The 19,704-nt window shown below is 37.0% G+C and overlaps 1 protein-coding gene across 3 annotated transcripts in view; it reads right to left on the reverse strand.

Annotated features, from left to right (window-relative positions):
• DIP2B (DIP2 acetate--CoA ligase B (putative)) overlaps nucleotides 1-19,704 on the reverse strand; it is a 195,350-nt gene that overhangs the window by 97,482 nt on the left and 78,164 nt on the right. For all 3 annotated transcript variants that reach the window (XM_087710365.1, XM_087710363.1, XM_087710364.1), the window contains exon 2: nucleotides 11,604-11,675. In XM_087710365.1, coding sequence (XP_087566491.1) covers nucleotides 11,604-11,675 — 72 coding nt within the window. The remainder of the gene's footprint in view (nucleotides 1-11,603; nucleotides 11,676-19,704) is intronic.

Raw genomic sequence — 19,704 nt, forward strand, 5'->3', positions numbered from 1 at the left:
GCCACAACTTTGCCAAATTTCAATTCCACAGGAGCCATGGGTCCTGGGTTTTGGACACATTCTATAAGTCCATTTGAAGTACATTGATGCAAAAACTGTTACCCGTTTTATCTAACTGAAGGTTACAAACAATCAAATAGACGTGAGAGTTTTAGTAGTATATAGATAGTTTCTGTGGATAGGTAGGGTCTTGAGTTCCTTTACGTGTTTTCTTTACATTCTTTGGGATGGAAATAATAAAAATAACTGTCAATTAAAGTTATATTACTTTTGAGTCAATCCACTCAAGAAAAAGGTAAATTAGCAATGACAGAGAATATCCCAGAAGATTAGATATAGTGACAAGGAATTCAAAGGGGTAATAGAAAAAATAAATAAATCTTTTTTTGCATGGAGAATGTTGTGCGTATTACGTGATATTATTTTGTCATAGCTAGTTGGTTTTTCAATCACTGGTGCACGTTTTGCCTAAAACATCTTTTTCATATGTGAACCTCGGGTTTGAAGTAATTTTTAATTTTGGAATGGAGATTATATCACAGTTTTGTACTTAAAACTCATATGAAAGTTTTTTTAAATTATTTTTTTAACTTCAATGTCACATAAACATCACAGCAACCATTTTATAATTAGTCTACCCTTCCTCATGTGGTAGCCATTTATGAGTCCACCAGGCCAATCACATTAGGAAGCTTTGAAACTGCTAATTACAAATTACAGAGTAATAATTATGAAATTCACTCATGTTCACATCTAGGCTTCTTTGACTTGCATTACTACCATATATAGAGCTAATTGGAGCTTCATTCTCCAGAAGGTGCCAGGTATTTTCCTTAATATACTAACAGTAAGCAATGCATTCAATTGTTTTTTTCCAACAGTTTATTCAAAGATCTCAAAACAACTGAATGCCGCTTCCCTTTTCTCTGCACCATAAAGCAAGGGCATTTATTGGCAGCCTGGCAGCCAATACACCTGAACAGGATAGTGACTCATAAACTGTCTCTTTGTTCAAATACTGTTTGCACCTTTAACAACATAAAAGGGCTAAGCAAGATTTTGAGCTTTGAGGTACAGAGTGAAATGGCCTTGTATTTACATGATACTCCACTCCACTGTTCTCTGATAAAGCAAACTGGAGTCAATTAAACCTAGCAGATATTAGGTGACTACATTTATTATTCTTTTTAGAATAATTTGGCTTGATCTGCAGTTCCTACCAGCAGGAAACTTTAGATATGCTTGGTCAAGATAGTGGTAAGATTTTTTTTTAGCAAATAATTAATTGGTCTACTGGAAGTTTAATGGTCATTATACTTTGAAGAGGTCTCTAAAGATTCTCAGTCATCCAGATCATGGTTGTCCCAAAGGTGCTTTTTCAGGAGGCAACTGGACTTTCTCCCCACCATCCAGTCAGAGCTGAAGGAAGCTTCTTGGATGAGAAGCGAAATGTCTTCAAAGAAAAAGAAAAGTTCAGTTGCTCCTGAAAAAGCACATTTGGAATAGACTGTGAAAAAATCTGAAGCATCATAAATATAATGGCTAATGAAGTGAAGGCAGATACAAAACAAACAATGTATGTTCACAAAAAACACATTCAGAAAGGCATGTAAGAAACTCAAAAAGTATGCATAAAAATTCAGTAAGACTTCCATAATTACTACTTGTTCAATAATAGCAAAGCAAGGTTCCTTTATAACAGAGGTAGACAACCTGTGCCCTGTGCACATTGTTGAACCACAGGAACCCTTATCATTGGCTAAGCAAACTGGAACAGCAGGAAGATGTAGTTTAGAAGCAACTGGAGTGCAAGAAATTACTATCACTTTACTGTACTGTAAGTTAAGAACATTGGTATTGATTTTCTAGAAGCAAGTTCAATACAACAATAATCGAACTCTGTGTCTGTAGGCCTTTGAATTCAATGATCTCTATTTCACAAAAAAAGAGCAATGATTCAAAGATAACCATATAGCATCCTCAATATCTGTACACCACAGATTTAGACATTTGAGATCTCTAAAAGTCTACTTATTCCAAATTTACCCATAAAAAATATCATGTAGTAAACAGTACCCTTCGTTTTCACCATGTATGATGCTTGTAGCATATATTATATACATAAGAGGAATGAATCTACTAAGATGCATGAAGTATATATTTAAAAGGCATTCATTTGATATTTAGGACCATCAAAAGCAATTTTTTGTTGTCTTCTTATACGTGGGATCATTTTATTTTGGAATTATTGCTGAGTCATGCACACTGGATTCCTTTGAGTTTGCTGTAATATCAGAAAATAAAACACGCACACACAATTCAATGACATTAACTTGCAGGTTGATTCACCCGCTGTTGAAAAAGGAGAAAAATAAATAGATCTTAATTTGGACTCCCAAAGTGCAGAAGTCGTGAACACTGGAGGGGGGGGGGGGCGGAGAGAGAGACAAATGAATAGTTTCATTATATCAAAAGCCATCTTTTCTAAATTATATTTATTGTTAAAAAGACCAGTTAACTCAGGAGCAAATATCAAAATTACTTCCACCAATAAAATAACTTTAAACAGAATAAGATGCTATTCTCAGAATTGTATTTTTCGGGTTTTTTTTTTTTTCAAAAACTCTAAAGCAGTATTTCTACATTCTACCACTAGGGGGCAGAGTTGCAAACCAAGGTATAAACCTGCACCAGCAAATCCAATTAAAAAGATTCTGAACAGCATCTTGCCAAGTTACAACCAAAAATGGCCATGGTTCCTGCTCACATGTGAAGACATCAATTTCTTCTACAAAAGGCTGTTTAACACAGGCTTATCAGTATTAGGTTCATCATTAATAAAGTTGTGCTATTTTGGAGGGGGGGGGAATTAGAGCACCATAAGAGAAGGCAGAAATTAAGCAGTCTAGTGGCTAAGATTTTAATTATATTATATTTTGCCCTTTAATGTATTTTATTAATTATATAATTATACTAGTGTTGCCTCATCATCTTGTGACAAATGCCTACCATATACAAAGGCAACATTCTGCCCCCAAAAAATCAGGCAAGTTATCAATCTGATGCTAGTGGTACTGAACCTTAGCACTGCTGCTGTTTTATTAAAGCCAAGTCGCTGAAACACTTGAGTTGTTAACTTGATAATTATAGTTTACAAAAATGAAATCTTGAAAGGAATGCTCCAAAATTCAAAGAGTTCATATGTATTTGCTATATTGATTGTTCTCAATCACCAATACATCCAGCTAGCAACAGTGCTTGTAAAGAGATTTGCATGCTTTTAAATGCAGCATTTGAAGGATGACAATGTCCTTTGTCTAGAACAAATATCTCTCAAACAGCCATAAAGCTTAATGAATGCCCCTTGTTTGTTTTGTTTGCTACAAATCTGCCTAACCATGTGGGGTTTTGTTTTTTTTGCATTTAACCCTTTTTTCTAGTTTACAATGATTTAGTTTTATCTTAACATTAAATCATTTTAAGTAGAAACCCATGATTAATATTTCATTAATAAAAATTCAAGAATCTGCTTGTAGCAAAGGAAACTCTTATATAAATAAAGTTCTTAGTTCCATATTCTATTCTAATACATCTTATGTATTTTTACTATTTTAATATATAATAAATAGCATTCAGAAATTCATGATTCTGGGCAGCTAACAAGAATTAAAAACAATACTTTGTTTTTGGTATCCTAAGTTATTAGATTGGTAGATCAGCAGAATGGTCTAGCTGATAAATAAGCAAAATTTAGGGAGGGCGGATCTACAATGGATCAATTTGCCATTTTAAAATTCCTAAGAGAGAAATACATACATGAGCAATACTGCCTCTTTTAGATTATAGATAGATTATCTTCAATGAATTAAGCCATCAATTCTATTCCAAAGAACTGAATCCAGTAGAAACTGTCCCTCATTTCTACTGACCAGAGGTTACTCTTTCTAATTAGGCTGCTATATCTTTGAAAGATCTGAACAACCAGGTTAAGGACAGAGTACCCTGAAGAAAATCACTTAGTTGTGATTGCTGAGAGTCAACACTGACTTGATGGCACATAATCAATAAATTATAACAAAATCAAGATAAAGTTATCCAAATTAAATGCTAAAGAACTGTCCACCCTATTGGAGACATTCCAATCTACCTATCCAACCCTGAAAAAGGGTTGTAATTCAGCTTCCTTATTGTTTAATATTTATGTGAATTCATAGTAACTACCTTAGCCAAAAAGGATTTCCACCCTTCTAAACTCAGTGACAAGTATTTGACAGTTCAGTTGTATGTCAACAATGGAGTAATTATTTTGTTTACACAAGTACACTTTCAGGAGTTGTCTGCAGGCCCTAGAAGGTTCCCTCCCCCCCCTTGCATATATGTGCTAGTTGTTCCCGACTCTAGAGGGCAGTCCTCATCTCCATTTCAAAGCTGAAGAGCCAGCACTGTCCAAAGACGTCTCTGTGGTGGTGTGGCTGGCAATGACTAAACGCCAAGGCACACGGAATGCTGTTACCTTCCCACCAAAGGTGGTCCCTATTTTTCTACTTACATTTTTACATGCTTTCGAACTGCTAGGTTGGCAGAAGCTGGGATATGTAATGGGAGTTCATTCTGGTATGCGGTGCTAGGGATTCGAACTGCCAAACTGCTGACCTTTCTGATTGACAAGCTCAGCATATTAGCCACTGAGCCACTGCTGCATCCCTCTAGGCCAGTGATGGCAAATCTTTTCGGCACCAAGTGCCCAAACCGGAACGTGCATACATGTGCACATGCCGGAGCACCAGAAACCCAAAAACCAGCTGGCTGGTCCGCACATGCTTGTTTTTTGGCCGTTTTTCAGGCAGTTTTTGAGGTGTTTGCCCCCAAAATGGCCTCAAAACAGCCCCCAAAGGCCCCCAAACATCATGGAAAATGGCTGTTTTGGGGGCAGTTTTCAGGCTGTGAAAAGTAGCTGGCCAGCGCGCATGAAGAGCAGCTGGTGATGGCACATGGGCCCACAGAGAGGCTTCTGAGTATCATCTCTGGCACAAGTGGCATAGGTTCACCATCACAGCTTTAGGTCTTAGAAAAATGCTCTAAGAAAAAAGGGCTTACAATCAATTACTCTAAGACCAAAATTATGCTTTTCTGAGGAAGATCTAGTCACCACAAACATCAAGAGCAAATTGGAAATAATTTTTTTTTAAAAAACAGCATAAATTTTCAAATTACAAAGCTTGCCAAAGCCAACAACAGTGCTAAGGCAATTGTTTTCAATTCAAAAGAGGTAGATACATTCCTACAGCCATCACGTTTTTCAAAGATAACACTACTTCCTAAAGACTGTACAGTGTATAGCGTGTGCCTACTATATGGTTCAAAACCCTTAGATGTTTCTCAGTCTAGGTAGTCTCCTTCTGCTTCCCATACTATGTTTTGAATGCTTTACTCAACATGTCTGCATTTGCCAATTCTCCAGCTTCAACTCCTGTTCTCCGAATGTTCATTGGCCCCATTAATTCTCCTTGGTAACTTCTCATGATGATGAAAGAAAAGGGGGGGGGGATCTTCACTGACTTGTGTTAGTGTCACCTTTTTACCTATTTCCTGCTGCTGCTAAGCCTAGAGAAAACTCAACTGAAACTCTTCAAGTGTCTTTGACATCACACTCCAAACAGGTTTGAATGCTGAAGCCAACTTTTTGAGGGGTGGGTGGGTTCTGAACTGGGAAGTCTTTTAATGGCCACAAGCTACATTATCCAACCTTGCTTGCTCAGCATGCTGTGGAGCCATTTTTTTGGCTTGGCTGAATGCCTTGCCCTCAGCAGCACCAGATGGGAGATACAGCAGGATCCTATTCGGAGAGAGAGGTCATCCCACTGGTCAGAAAGAACCAGAGATTCTTATTGTGTGCCTTTTTCTACTGCCTTTACTACACCAATTTAACTACAGCCATTCTTTTAGCCCCCTCCTAACAAATCCCCAGTCTTGAGTGAGGAAGAGCAATTAGTTTCCTATTTGTTCCTCCATTTCTCTCTGTTGCAATTTCCCTAAGATGTCACAGCAGTGGCTTTCCCTTTTATCTTAGTGCATTTCTGTTTTATGTTTTGTGCTAGTTTACTACATTTCATTGAATGTACTCCTTTTCTTGTGTGTTTTATTTTTTTTTAGCTTTCATATGATTTGTATTTTATTGTTTTTGTTCATTGCTTCTAAGGTTTTTTTTTTACTTGCTGGTCATCAACCATTTTTTTTTAAAATTGATTCCTGGCATAGTACATTAAGATTTTTTTATATTAATAAAACATTAACAAAGCTATTAATAATCTCATTTTCACAAATAAGAAAGAAGGCAAAGAAGCTGTGGTGAGCATAAATCTGAATCTAGGACATCTGCTATTAACCAAGGAAATGGTAAACATCAGTGGCATTAATTAACAGCAGAGGAAAGGAAATATTATAAGGAAACTGGAAACACTTCCCCAAAAGTATTGGGTTTTGAAAAAATATTTTAAAGAAAGGAATTGGAATATAAAAAGGGAGGTAGTCTACAGTATAATCTATATTCTCCCACGTGAAATAAGGAGGGTTATTACAAACAAAGAGGGAAAAAGAAAAACAGCTAAAACTACAGTTAATCTTCTACTTACATCCATTCATTGAATGGTGGGTCAAAGGTATGATGGCCCAGGGTAAAAATAGATGATTTAAAAAGATAAAATTAAAAAAAATCAGATGTTTTTATTTCAATCAGATTTTTTAAAATCAAATTTATTTTAATAAAAGGCTTTTGGAGGAAAAAAAATCTATCAAAAGATAGTTTTCTATTCAAGACACATAAATAATTTAGTTTATTCAGCATGAAATGGAACGGTTATGTAGCATGAGCTGCATATTCTGCAACCCTGAGACTGTCGGTGAGTCCACAGCGGGTCAGAGGAGCAGAGCAGAGATGATAGTTTTTAAAAATTAAGATTTAAATCATGATTTAAATCAACTTGATTTACATCAAATCCACCCTGTGATGGGCTCAGAAAAAGTTATTTACAACCTGTCCTCACAATTGCCACTGTTTTGCACCACCCCCGCAGTCATGTGATCACAACTCGAGCGCCTGACCACCAGCTTGCATTTACAACTGGTTGCACCACTCTGCATTCATATGAACGTCATTTGTAATCTTTCCCGCTGGTTTCCAGCAAAACATCAACTGGGGAAGTTGGATTTGCTTAACAAACATGTTATTTTGCTTAACCGTTCTACAATTTGCTTAAAAGACTGCAGTAAAAATGGTTGTAAAAAACTCAGGTGGTCATGAGATAACTTGATTTCTAAGGATATTCTACTGGTAGTAGAACTTTTTTTCTAAAATTGCGAATGAGCAATTGAATAGAAAATCTGAAGTGATGGAAAATTTGAAGTGATGGAGCAAGAAGGAAGAGTTTGGATATCAATATAACAGAGAGGAAAGCAATCAGAACAGAAAAACAAAACAGAAGAAAAATTAAAGAACAGAAAATGAGCAGAACAATTTCCTACAATCCCGAGAACGTTCTGGATTATTTACAAGAAATATATTGTTTCTTCACAAAAGCTAATTATGCAGTACCACATAAAAGATATGCCATTTGTAATATAATTCTTATGCTTATGGGTAAAACAAGTAAACACACAGTACATAGAAGATGAAGTTTTGATGGCCAGAAGTTACCAATACCAATATTTCTTCTACCAAAAATTAGAAGAAATAGAAAAAACAAATTAAATTTAAAATATTGCTGGATACTGAATTTAGTTCATCTGTGTTTTTCTTTTTATTCAGAATCTGGAAAACAAAAAAGAGGATTTGTCTTTTCAGTTCTGAAACTCTTCCTTCTTGCTCCATCACTTTAATTTTTCTATTTATTTGCCTCCTTTGCAATTTTAGAAAAAGGTTCAGTTATTAGATCAATTTAATTTTTTTCTGCTTATTTCTGATATGTATGTATGTATGTATGTATGTATGTATTGTGTCACAACCCCTGGTATGCCCAAATATGGGAGGAAGCATACTGCTTCAAATGCAACACATATATGTATGTACATACATACATACATACATACATACATACATATGTACACACTTGATTTTATTTTTTATAATCATATTTATAATATAAATATTATTTCTTGAAGAAAGCTAAAGTGTGATTAAATAGATTTAATATAATGTAAATCTACCTGTCTAATGAGTACTGGTATATTATAATTTAAATTGTTCAGTTGTAAATCAAATCCACGTTGCTAAAATTTTCAAATAAAAAACATGTAACATCACATTACAATGGATACATTTTGGTATAGGTTAATAACAGAAACTTCTGTATTTTTAATATACAGATTAACAACAATTAAAAACTATTATTTACAGAACATGCTATATTAATTTAACTCTCAAGAAAGCCAACTTATCTTTGAGGGCTCCAACTCCAAATATTTAGTATTATGACTTAAAGGATTGGATATTTTTTTTACTGGCACACTTTTGAAGACAGAATGCAGAAATAATCAAGAATTACCATCATCACACATTTTTCTGGGCATTATCTGAAAACTGTAAAGCCCTCCTTTCTAATAACGTGAACACAAGCATCATCTATTTTAAAAAAAACACCGGATGTTTTTTTTATTTTAAGCTATAGTTATCAGGAACAACACCACAGATTTGAAAGCTAAACTAAGAATGCCATTCTTCATCTACAATCTGTTCCAATTGAAATAAACAAATTTACCATCAGGTATTCCTGAAAAAGGCCCAACTGAGCTAGAAAGGTACAGTACAGCTTAGAAAAGTGAGCAATCCTCCTGTATAGGAGGTCCCAAGGTATCACATATGGATCTTCTAGCAAAGATGTTTCTTATTTTACAAGAAAAAAAATTAATTTCATTTATGTGAATTAAGACACTAAAATATTCTTGTATGAATATGTTCATTTTCCCCATGCGGCAAGCCTGGCTGCATCAAAATAAATTTATCCTCAGTAGCTTCAGGCACTAACGGGAGTAGGTCAGACACACCCAATTCCCACAGAAAGCAACATGCAATGCTTACCTCTATGCATCCATTCCTAAAATTTCTTGTTTCATTGCATCTGCCCCAGTTATTTTAATGAATGAGCTTCAATATAACCTCATTTTTTTTCTTTTACAAGTTTCAGAAGCAAACTGACTCAGCATCAAGAAGCATAAACCTTAAGTTTCCTTTTTAAGGAGCTTTGTTGTTATTTATAGTCAGTGAAAAGGACTACTTTCAAGCTAAAGTCCAATTTCATGCTATTTCCCAGGTTGTTAATGTCGTACAAGACAGCAGCTTAAGAAGTTGGATTGTTTTTTTGTTTTTTTTAACTTGTTAAAACCTGAAATATATATGCTAAGATATTTTTGAAAATACATCCTTGTGTCATAAAATAACATGAAAACTGCAAAGCTCTTTCTTCTGTGGATGAAAGTAATAATGATGATACTTGCCAGCTCAAATATATGCAACAAAACAAAATTCATTCTTCTAAAGTACTGACACTCAGTCTCTTCAACTCTTCCTCTCCTTCATTTAAATCTCTCCAACAGCTAATTGCAGTATGACACTGATATGATACATCCAATTCCCTCCCACATCAAAAGGCCTCAGTACATCCTTGTGACTTTTTTAAAGCATCATTTACTAAGTAGTCTTTTGCTATTTTTTTCTGTTTTTTGATAGCCATAACAGTTATTTTTATGACTAATGAACAAATAAGCTTTCATTACATCTAGAATACTGTGAATAGAATACTTCTTTATTTCCCACTGGTTCTATTTCTTTCATATTTTAATGTATATGGTTGTTTTAAAAACTACGTCATGCATACATTTCTAAACAAGTTATTCTAAGAGGGTATTTTAAGCATACATTGCATTCATTATTTTACCATCTTAGCCCACATTAGTAGATTAGGCTGAAAGACAATGAGAAGAGCTATCTGTCTCTATCCGTCCAACTATCTACCCACCCACCCTATACCACAGGATGTGATTAGGTCCATACTATTGTATTTATTTTGTTGTGGAAGGGACTTTGTCCCTGCAGTCTTGAAGGAAGCAGTGATGCATCCCCTCCTCAAGAGGCCTTTGTTAGACCCCATGTGCTGGATAATTTTTGCCCTGTCTCCAGCCTTTCCTTTTTAGGAAAGGTGACTGATGAGATGCTTAGGCTGTGAGTACAGAGGGCCCTGAGGAAACTGATTATCTGGAGCCCTTTCAGTCAGGATTCAGGCCTAGACATAGCACTGAGTCAGCAATAACTGCATTTGTTGATGACCTTTGGAGGAACTACAACATGTATAGTATGGAACCAGAGACACTTTATCTTTCATCCTGAATAGGATAGCCTTTCCCCCTTTAGGACTGCACAGTTTGAGGGTCTTCCTGAACACTCAGATTTGAGGAGCAGATGGCAATTGTGGCTAACAAAGTATTTACACAGCTTCATTCTTGTGAACCAATTTCATCTCTATCTGGATCAGAAAGTTTTTCAGACACTCACTTGTGGTTTAGTCACCTCATGCATGGATTTTTGCAATGCCTTCTATATGAGGCTGTCCTTGAATGAAGCTACAGCTAGTCCAGAATGAAGCTGCATAATTAATTATTGCCATGTCATATCATATCCATGTAGCAGTCTTGTGTGAGCTGCAATGGTTACCACTAGACTTAAGAGATGCAATTAAAGTTGCAGTTTTGTTTATTGCCTATAACAGTGATGGCTAACCTTTTCTGGACAGTGTCCAAAGTGGGCATGCATGCGTGAATGCGCACACACCCAAACCCCCCAAATGCAATTCACGCCCCATGCATGCACCCCATACCCGGCACATGTGCCCCCCACGCACCTTCCCCCCTGCGCATGTTCATGAGGCCCCCATGCACCCTGCCCACCATGCATGCATGACAGATACTCAAAGATCAGCTGGCCAGCGGGAGGCACGTACGCATGTGCAGCGGACCTAAACTGGGGCGATGGCTCACGTGCCCACAGAGAGGGTGCTGCATGCCACATCTGGCACACGTGCCATAGGTTTGCCATCACGGGCCTATAATCTAGAAAGTGTGATTAAGATTGCCTGTTCTCTAAAGTATCTTCCTAGCCAGTATAACTGGGCAGAATGGGGATGTTCCAGGTCATTCATTAAACACTACTATATTATGGGACCCAGGAAGTGTAACTTTTCTTTGCAGACTATGAAACCCTATGGAATCCCAATTCCCGAGATTTGTCTGGCTTCCATTCCTGACTATATTTAAAAGAACCCTGAAAATCTATGTCTTCCCTTAGTTGTTGGATTGGAGTGAGTGATGGATTGCCTGTATTTTACCCTTTAGAATGGTTTTTTTTCTAGATGTTTTTGATTTTTAAATCTGTATTTTTTATTGTTTTTTGTATGCTATCCAGAATTATTATAGAGTTGTAAATTTAATAAAATAAATATCTAAATAAGCAAGTATGCAATGATATCATAACACACTACCTTTTGATATCCTTATGACTTATAATGGCCCAACTAATAATGTTCTTAGGAGCAGCTCAAGCATCACAAAAAGCATACCTTGAGTCTGTGGGAAATATGGAGCCAACAATTTCGCCCTTTTCTTCTCATAGCCCTTCTGGGTAATATCTCCTAAAAAATATAAGGTAGCAAAATGTCAGATGTAACGTATCATAAATTCAGGATAGGCTATTTAAAGTTACTATATGTACATATGCAGCTATGATCAACTGAACCAGCTTTATGCTCTACCAGCAAATAGCATTATTCAAGCCATTAGATAAAAAAGGAAGTGGTTACCAACCCTTCTAAAAACCATTATTGGTATTCCACACCATTTAAATGATCATAAACTTTACATATTTTTCATCTGTTTGGACGTGATCTATTTTTAACCTCGCTCATGACTATCAATTTATTCAAAGCAAGCAGGATGGCCGTAAGAAGCATTGGAAGTCGTTATATAATATACACTAAAGACAAAGTAATGTAAAAAATGGGTTACACGATGATTAATTTATTAAATAAAGCTCTATGACACTGATCTGTTTGATATGCAGAAAGAACCATATGGCTGTTCCTTTTTTCATTCTAAATTTATATATTATCTGAATGTGTCAGTTCTTTAAGAAAGGCCAAATCCCTCACAAGGCTACATTATTACTTCAGGCTATGCAAACAGCGTGACAGAGTCGCTTCTCTCTCTCTCTCACCCCCTCTTATACCAAAAGAATCGACACAGAGAAATTCTGAGCATCTTCCTCGACTCCCTCCTCCCCTTCAGAACCAAGCTGATGTTTACTTAATGTTGGTTGGATACTTTCTTCAAGGTCACCTTTGCATTCCTTTTACAGAATGGCAGAGAAAATTACTGAAACAAAGGATTAAGATAGAACAGAAAAAACATTAAGTCCAGAAACAATTGAAGTGCTTTTGTAGATTTGTCATCACCTTTTTGTAACTGTACCACCAAAAGATTATTTATAGAGGAGAGACTTAAGCATGGTCAACAGTCTGAATCAAAATACCTTAACTTATGGCAAAGATATTGCTTTTATACTCTTTTTGGTGCAAAAGTATTATATTGATACTGCTGAATAAAAACCCAGGTTCCAAAAAGAAGTAGAGTGCAAATCAGTAATAAATTAGGATTCTAGTCTAAGACATAATGGAGCAAAATTCATAAATGAGTGAACTTTGCCTTTGACTTGTGGTGTCTTGCAAAAAAATAAACTTTGGGATGGGTCTGCCTCATACTACTCTGTTTCCCTGAAAATAAGACCTCCCCGGATAATAAGCCTAATCGGGCTTTTGAGCACATGTGCTATAATAAACCCTCCCCCAAAAATAAGCCCTCCCTGAAAATATTGCAACACAGCAGCAGCCATGAGGTGACCACGCTCGCCGCCTCCTGCTCCTCAAAAATAATAAGACCTCCCCGAAAATAAGGCCAAGCGCTTATTTCGGGATGGGAGGGGGGGGTCAAAAGAAAATAAGATCCTGTCTTATTTTCAGGGAAACATAGTACGCCAAACAATGACTAAAGAAGATCTTCCTGCTGTTATATAAAACTACATAAATGTTATTTCTGGATTTTATACTAAATTTCACAGGTACTTTTTATTTATTGAAGTATTTAAAATCTATATACTCAAGATCTTTTAAAACATTACAATCCATAAAATAGAAGAAAATAATGACACACGATTAAAATACTTTAAAAAGATTAAAACAATTTATATAATAAGCACTGAAGCACTAATTTTCTCAAGGGACAGGAGAAAAAAACAAAATGTAGTTGTTGACACATGAAATAGTAAAAAGAGGACTTCACTGAGCAGTAAACACACCCTGGTCTCCAGGATAAGGACATTCTGATGTTAAACACCTCCATAGGAGAGGCTCTTGTTCCTATGTAACCATATAATACACTTTCAAGCTTAAGGGCGAACACATTACTGATAGAAATGTTGTATTGGAGGCTTAAGCAGTTTAAGGCTTTAAATGGCAAAACTAGGGAACTCCAGCACAGGAATTATATTTTAAATCATTCTAATCATTCTCTCCTGTAATTCTTAAAACTTAATTTACTTGGTAGCTGCAGTCACTGCAATTCCTCTAGCCTTAGTGTTACATATTCTAGATAGCAACCTCAAGGCAGCATTTAATACTGCTTTGAAGTCATCTTCAAGGAGAGGGCTTGAGGCCACATCAGTATCCTTGGGGAGGCTTGCAAGCATAATGTAAACCAAGGAAGCAGGACTCAGAAAAGTTATCTTTAATCTTCCTCCAGATCTATTGAACTACAATGTTCAGAATACAGTCTGATTATTATGATTTTACACTTTAAGGTAAAGCCATTATAGTATAGTATGTTGAAGGCTATATTTATTATGTTGGAGGCTGTGTCAAAAAAAACAAACCTCAAACACAAGTGAACCACATCTAATTGTATTACTTTTCTTAATTTCTTTCTCCTCTAGAATTTAAATAAATATAAAACATTGCTATGTTGTTATCCATCCATTCATCTCCGTAACTTTATTGTTTTTTAATTATGAAAAGAATAACACTACTCCACTGTGTTGTCAGTAAAATGCCTCCACTAGAAGGTACAGCGATAGGGAAGCTTACGAGCTATACCATCGCCCCATTAAGTCATGATTTTTGAACTCTTTCCAAATGCATTTCAGAATAATATTTTTTATATTATAAAATATAATTTGGGTAATTTCCATATAGTTTAGTTCAAAACAGTTACCAAGAGAATATTTGCCATAACCAGCATCATTTTCTATGGTATTTCAGCTTCCACTTATTTACCGTATTTTTAGAGTATAAGATGCTCTATAAGACCCACCAAGGTTTTGAAGAGGCAAATTAAAAAAAGGGTTGACACTCTGCAAACCTCCCCAAAACGGCCCACTTTTCTTCAAAAAAGGGCATGAATAGCCCTTAGGAGGCTTGTAGAGTGTTCCTTGGGCAGGGGGCAAAAACAAGCAAAAATGGCCAATTTCTTTTTGAAAACGGGCCCATTTTTTGTCCAAAAACAGCATTAGGAAGCTTATGGAGTGCTCCTGAGGGCTGGGGGGGGGGGCAAAATTGAGCAAGAAAATGGCCCATTTTTTGCTCATTTCTGCCCTCCCCAGTCCCAAGGAGCTCTCTGAAAGCCTCCATAAGGGTGTGCACGGCCATTTTGGTGAAGGAGTGGAGTTTCAGGAGGCAAAAAAATGCTGTATTCAGTGTATAAGATGCACCCAGATTTTCATCCTCTTTTTGAGGGGAAAAAGGTGTGTCTTATACTCTGAAAAATATGGTATTTATGTTGGCAGATCAGGTTCGAGACCTGAGCACCACATAACCAAGTACGCTCCCATCATCGCCTCAGCTCCTGCCAATCTAGTAGTTCTAAAGCATGCAAATGCAAGTAGATAAATAGGTGGGAAGATAACAGTGCTCCATGACATCATGCTGGCCACATAACTGCACAAATGGCTCAATGGCCTTGAAATGGAGATAAGCACCATCCCCTATAGTGGGTGTTGCATGCATCTCTTTGACCCCTCTCCTGTGGCCCCCTGCTGACCCAGTCATGCAAATACACAAGTCTCTCCACAGAGCCGTGTGGCTGAAATGCCCATAGCATTTTCTCTGCACTGCCCACAACTGGCTGCAATTCTGCATCCTTCATGGGCAGCTCAGCACCAGCCACCCTTCATGTTGGCTCAGGAAGAATGGGAATGGGGAGGAGTAGCAACCTCCACCGGATGCAGGGAGCTCTGCCTCTCCTGCGCAGCACAGCTCTCCTGCACTGCGCAACAGGCTACTCACCTCCCTGCCCAGTGGCAGCAGCAGGAAGAGTTGCCACCGTCCCTGCCATTGTGATCCCAGCCCAGGAGGATATCCCACTTGTGCGTGTGCAAGAGAGAGAAAGAGATGAAAGAGGAAAGGGGAGAAAAAGAGAGGAAGAAATGAGGACATGACAGAGGGAAAGAATGAGAGGAAAGAGAAACAAATGAGAGGGAGAGAAGGGGAGAGAATGAGAGAGAAGGAAAAGAGTGGGAAACACATGAGAGCGGGAAAGAGATGAGAGAGGGAGATGAGAGAGAAAATGAGAGAGATGGGAGGGAGAGAGAGGGGGAGAAAGAGATAAGAGAGAGAGGAAAAAGAGAAAAAGAGAGACGAGAGGGAGAGAGAAATGAGAGAGTGGGGGGAAGATGTTTCCCATTGAAAACACTGGAGTCACAAAAACCGGGTAGGTGTGGCTGGGGGGGTCATATGACTGGGTAGGAATGAGTGATGTCAAGTTGGCCATGCCCACCCAGGTTTTGTGGTTCCTGGTGTTTTGTTTTCTGTGGGAAACAGGTCCAAATGGCTCTTTGAGTATTGAAGGTTTCAGACCCCTGCCCTATAATGAGCAACGACTAGCAGAAAAGGAATCTAAGGGACTCCTTTCCACACACACCCACCCTACAAAGAGTTTACAACATCTCACAGTACTTTGTCAATCAGCTCTCAAATCCAAATGGGAATATCAGAACGATAATTTCATTTCACATAAAAACGAAAGATTCATCAATCCTCACAAAATAAGATATGCAAGTATTCACATGAACTATTTGTCACCAGTATTTCTACAGACACTGTTATACATTATTGTTTCTTCATTTACAAGACAATCACTAACCCCACAAAGAATAAAAAGCTATGAAGCCCTAGCAGTACATGGGAAGCATTTAGTAAAAGAAAGGATAAACATAGATAGATGCCTTTTGTCCCTTTTAAAAATCATAGTCACATTTGAGTATGCAAGATCACGTATAAAACACTAAATGTATCTCTAGGGAAAAATGATGCATACAGAAACTGGAAGACAATAGATTGCCCTGGCCGTTTAAAGTCAGCCTATTGATTTAATTCTGTTTGGAAATGTCAACTTTTGTTGCTGAATTTGCAAAAAATAATAAAGTAATGTTCGAACTGCATTAAAATACCACTTCTGTTATGAAGTCATCATCATCATCAATCATACAAATGTATTTACAAAATAGATTTTTTTTAAATGCTCGAGAACATCCCTCTTCATTTCTAATGTCTTTAACAGAAAATATTTTTTTCAGAATGTTTCAAAAAGGGTCTGTGCAACACAAATCAGCTGGTATTAGAATCTGAGAACTCATCTTTCAACACATGTGTAATTGTCATTTAGGTTAGAGATAAACTGAAGATGCCATAACTGAAGCCTTTCCCTGCTTTGGAAACGAGCTATGAATACCTAAATCCACATTTTTTTCCTATTATTTTTCTCCAATGATTTTTCAGAATCTGACCCAATTTTCCTAGGTAATGACAGAAGATGTAGAATCAAGACCACTTTAAAACAGCTGCAACAGAAATTACCACCTGATATACAACTTTTCCCAATTTTATCAAAAGTATATAGTATTATGATTATACTTCAAATTATGCATATGCAGCTGATCTATATTTCTATAGCTCTTATTCACTTTAATGTAAGAAATAAAGAAAAGTGCAAATCAATAAAAACAGAAACCAGAAAAAAGACAAAGACAAAAACAAAAAAGCATTATGAAACACAAAGTTTTTAAACATTATCTCTTGACCTCATGAAGTAAAGTTCGCCAATCCTGTTGTTATACCAATAAGGCAATTCATCAGAAGAGAGCAAAAGCATATAATCAATCCATAATGACACTGCCTTTAAAATAAGAAACAAATAATAAAATAAGCCTTGTTGCACCCCATTAACTTCTCTCCAGATGTTCCTTCATCTTCTTCTGAGCTGCCATCTGAAGAGGTATCGAGGAACCATCTGGGGAAGTCATCACATGTGTAAACTTAATCCAGCTCTTTTCTTTTTAATTTTTCTTTTTATCTGGGGGTACGTAAATTTTATTTCAAGAGTCACCTGCCTCTTTGGAATTGCTTTCAACAGTTATGCTGGCTAGAATTTTACGTACACATAAATAAATGTTCATTTTAAGTGATGATAAAACAATATGGATACATTTAACCAAATTTTTCTTTTTACAAATGCTGACAATAAATCCTCTATATCTCTTTTTTCCTCCTGTTTGGCTATTGTTTAAAACAATCTCTTAATTGTGTTTCCTTCTCTTGACGCAACTTCACATTTTCATCTTTTGATGCTATTTATAATTTCCAAGTTGCACTGCAGATTGTTTCATGGCTTAACTTCCCACTGTAAGATATAACTTAATTTTCTAATTCTTCTTAAGTGTCTAAAAGTTTCAAGATGTGAACAGAATGTTAACAACAGAATGAATAGGCCAATGATTATTATTTTTTTGGCTGGTATTTCTAGCTTTAATGTAATGACAACAAAGACTCTAATTTAAAATGTCTGTTTGATCTCTAGTTCAGTTTTTAATAGGTTATGCTTTGTACAGAGGCTTTTTTCAATTCCAATAAGGATTTATTCCCTTATTTATTCATTCATTGCATTTATATTGCATCCAGGAGCATACAATAGTGACATTCTCTCCTGCAATTTTTCTGTTCAACAGCAATCCTGTAATGTAGATTGGATTAAGACATATTCTAGTGATCCTTGATGGCTAATGAAAAATTCAAACTTAGGCCTGAAATGCATTAATTCAACACCTTTTTATTATACACTAGTTTTCATTTCCCAACCCTCTATGGATTTTCATTCTACTTGAATTTCTGTGTTTAGCGTTAATCCTAACAGGCATTTAATTTTTATTTAAGGCTATATAATATGAATTACATATATCACTAAAAATTGTCAAAGCGGCCAGAAGAAATACGAGCTTGTTTGTCTTAATCATGTTAAATTTTGAAATCCAGTTAGAGCGGAGCCTGTTGGGAGAGAGTTGTGTGTGTGTGTGTTCATCTATTTCCATAGTAAGAATTCTGTGCACTTATTGTGCACTCAAGGCAATTTCAGAGAGACCAGAAGCAACTCTGAAAATAACAGCTGCTGTGAAACACTTTGGCATTAGTTGGGCCCCGGCTGGTAAGTTTATTTTCTTCAAGGAAGATGTAAGTGAAAGCAGTAGGAGGCAATTCTTTATCTGGGTTTTTGTCTGGCTGTTTGCTCATGGAGATGGAATTCAGTGTAATGATACTAATTCTGCTGAGTGTGTAATACATTTTGCCTTGCATTAACCTCCTTCACACTTGTGAGATTAAAGAAAAAGAACAAAAACAGGAATATTGAAGCTGATATTGCAAATATCATCATACTGTATTATTGGAGCTTGAAGCATAGCTTGAATTTACTGGTGTAAATTACCATATTTTTCAGAGTATAAGACGCACCGAACTATAAGACGCAACTAGATTTTAGAGGACAAAAACAAGGAAAAAAGTATTCTGAACCAAATGATGTAGTAATATATTATTTAATAAAATACCAGTATAGCAGAATAATTTTTACAACCATATATACTTTTTACAACTCTTCAACTCTGGCACTTGAAGTGCACAAGTCTTAAAACTGTAACCCTAACCCTTTAAAAAAAAACCCAAAATAAAACTTTATTTTTTAAAGTATTTTGCACCCGGGGAAAGTCGGAACAAGGCACGCCAGCCACACACCACCTCCATTGACTTTGAAGTCTTTCTCTTGCGCCGGCAGTCACCCCTTCAATCTCCCACCCATGGGGGAAGTGTGGTTATCCTCCTGCCTGGCAGCTGCTTGCTCCACCTACCCCCAATAGCATGGAGGCTGAGGAAAGTGAGAGGGGAGCTGCAGCATGGAAGGAGTCTCTGGTGGCGCAAACAGCAGAAGTGGTGGCGGCTGGAGCACAACCCTGGGCTGCCAGCTCCGGCTCTCCTTCCCCAAGCATGTCCTGTTGCTGCTGGCACCAGCTGGGCTCTTGCCATCACTGCTACTCTCCGGTCGCGGCAGCAGCTGGAGCAGCAGCAATGGCAAGTGCCCCGCCATCCAGCTGCAACCACCACAGGATATGCTCGGAGAAGGGAAAGCCGGAGCTGGCTGCTTGGGGTTGTGCTCCAGGCGCCACTGCTGCTTCTGCTGCTGCAGCAGCCACCAGAAACTTCTATCCCGCCACTACCCACATGGGATAGGGCATGAACACAGGAAAGGAGGAAAGAGCGCCAGGCTTCACGAAGTTGGCAGGAGAGATGAGGA

Source organism: Thamnophis sirtalis, unplaced genomic scaffold (genome assembly GCF_051295495.1).
Source record: "Thamnophis sirtalis isolate CommonGarterSnake01/CBP01778 unplaced genomic scaffold, rThaSir2_p1.2 scaffold_3, whole genome shotgun sequence".
NCBI lineage: Eukaryota > Metazoa > Chordata > Lepidosauria > Squamata > Natricidae > Thamnophis > Thamnophis sirtalis.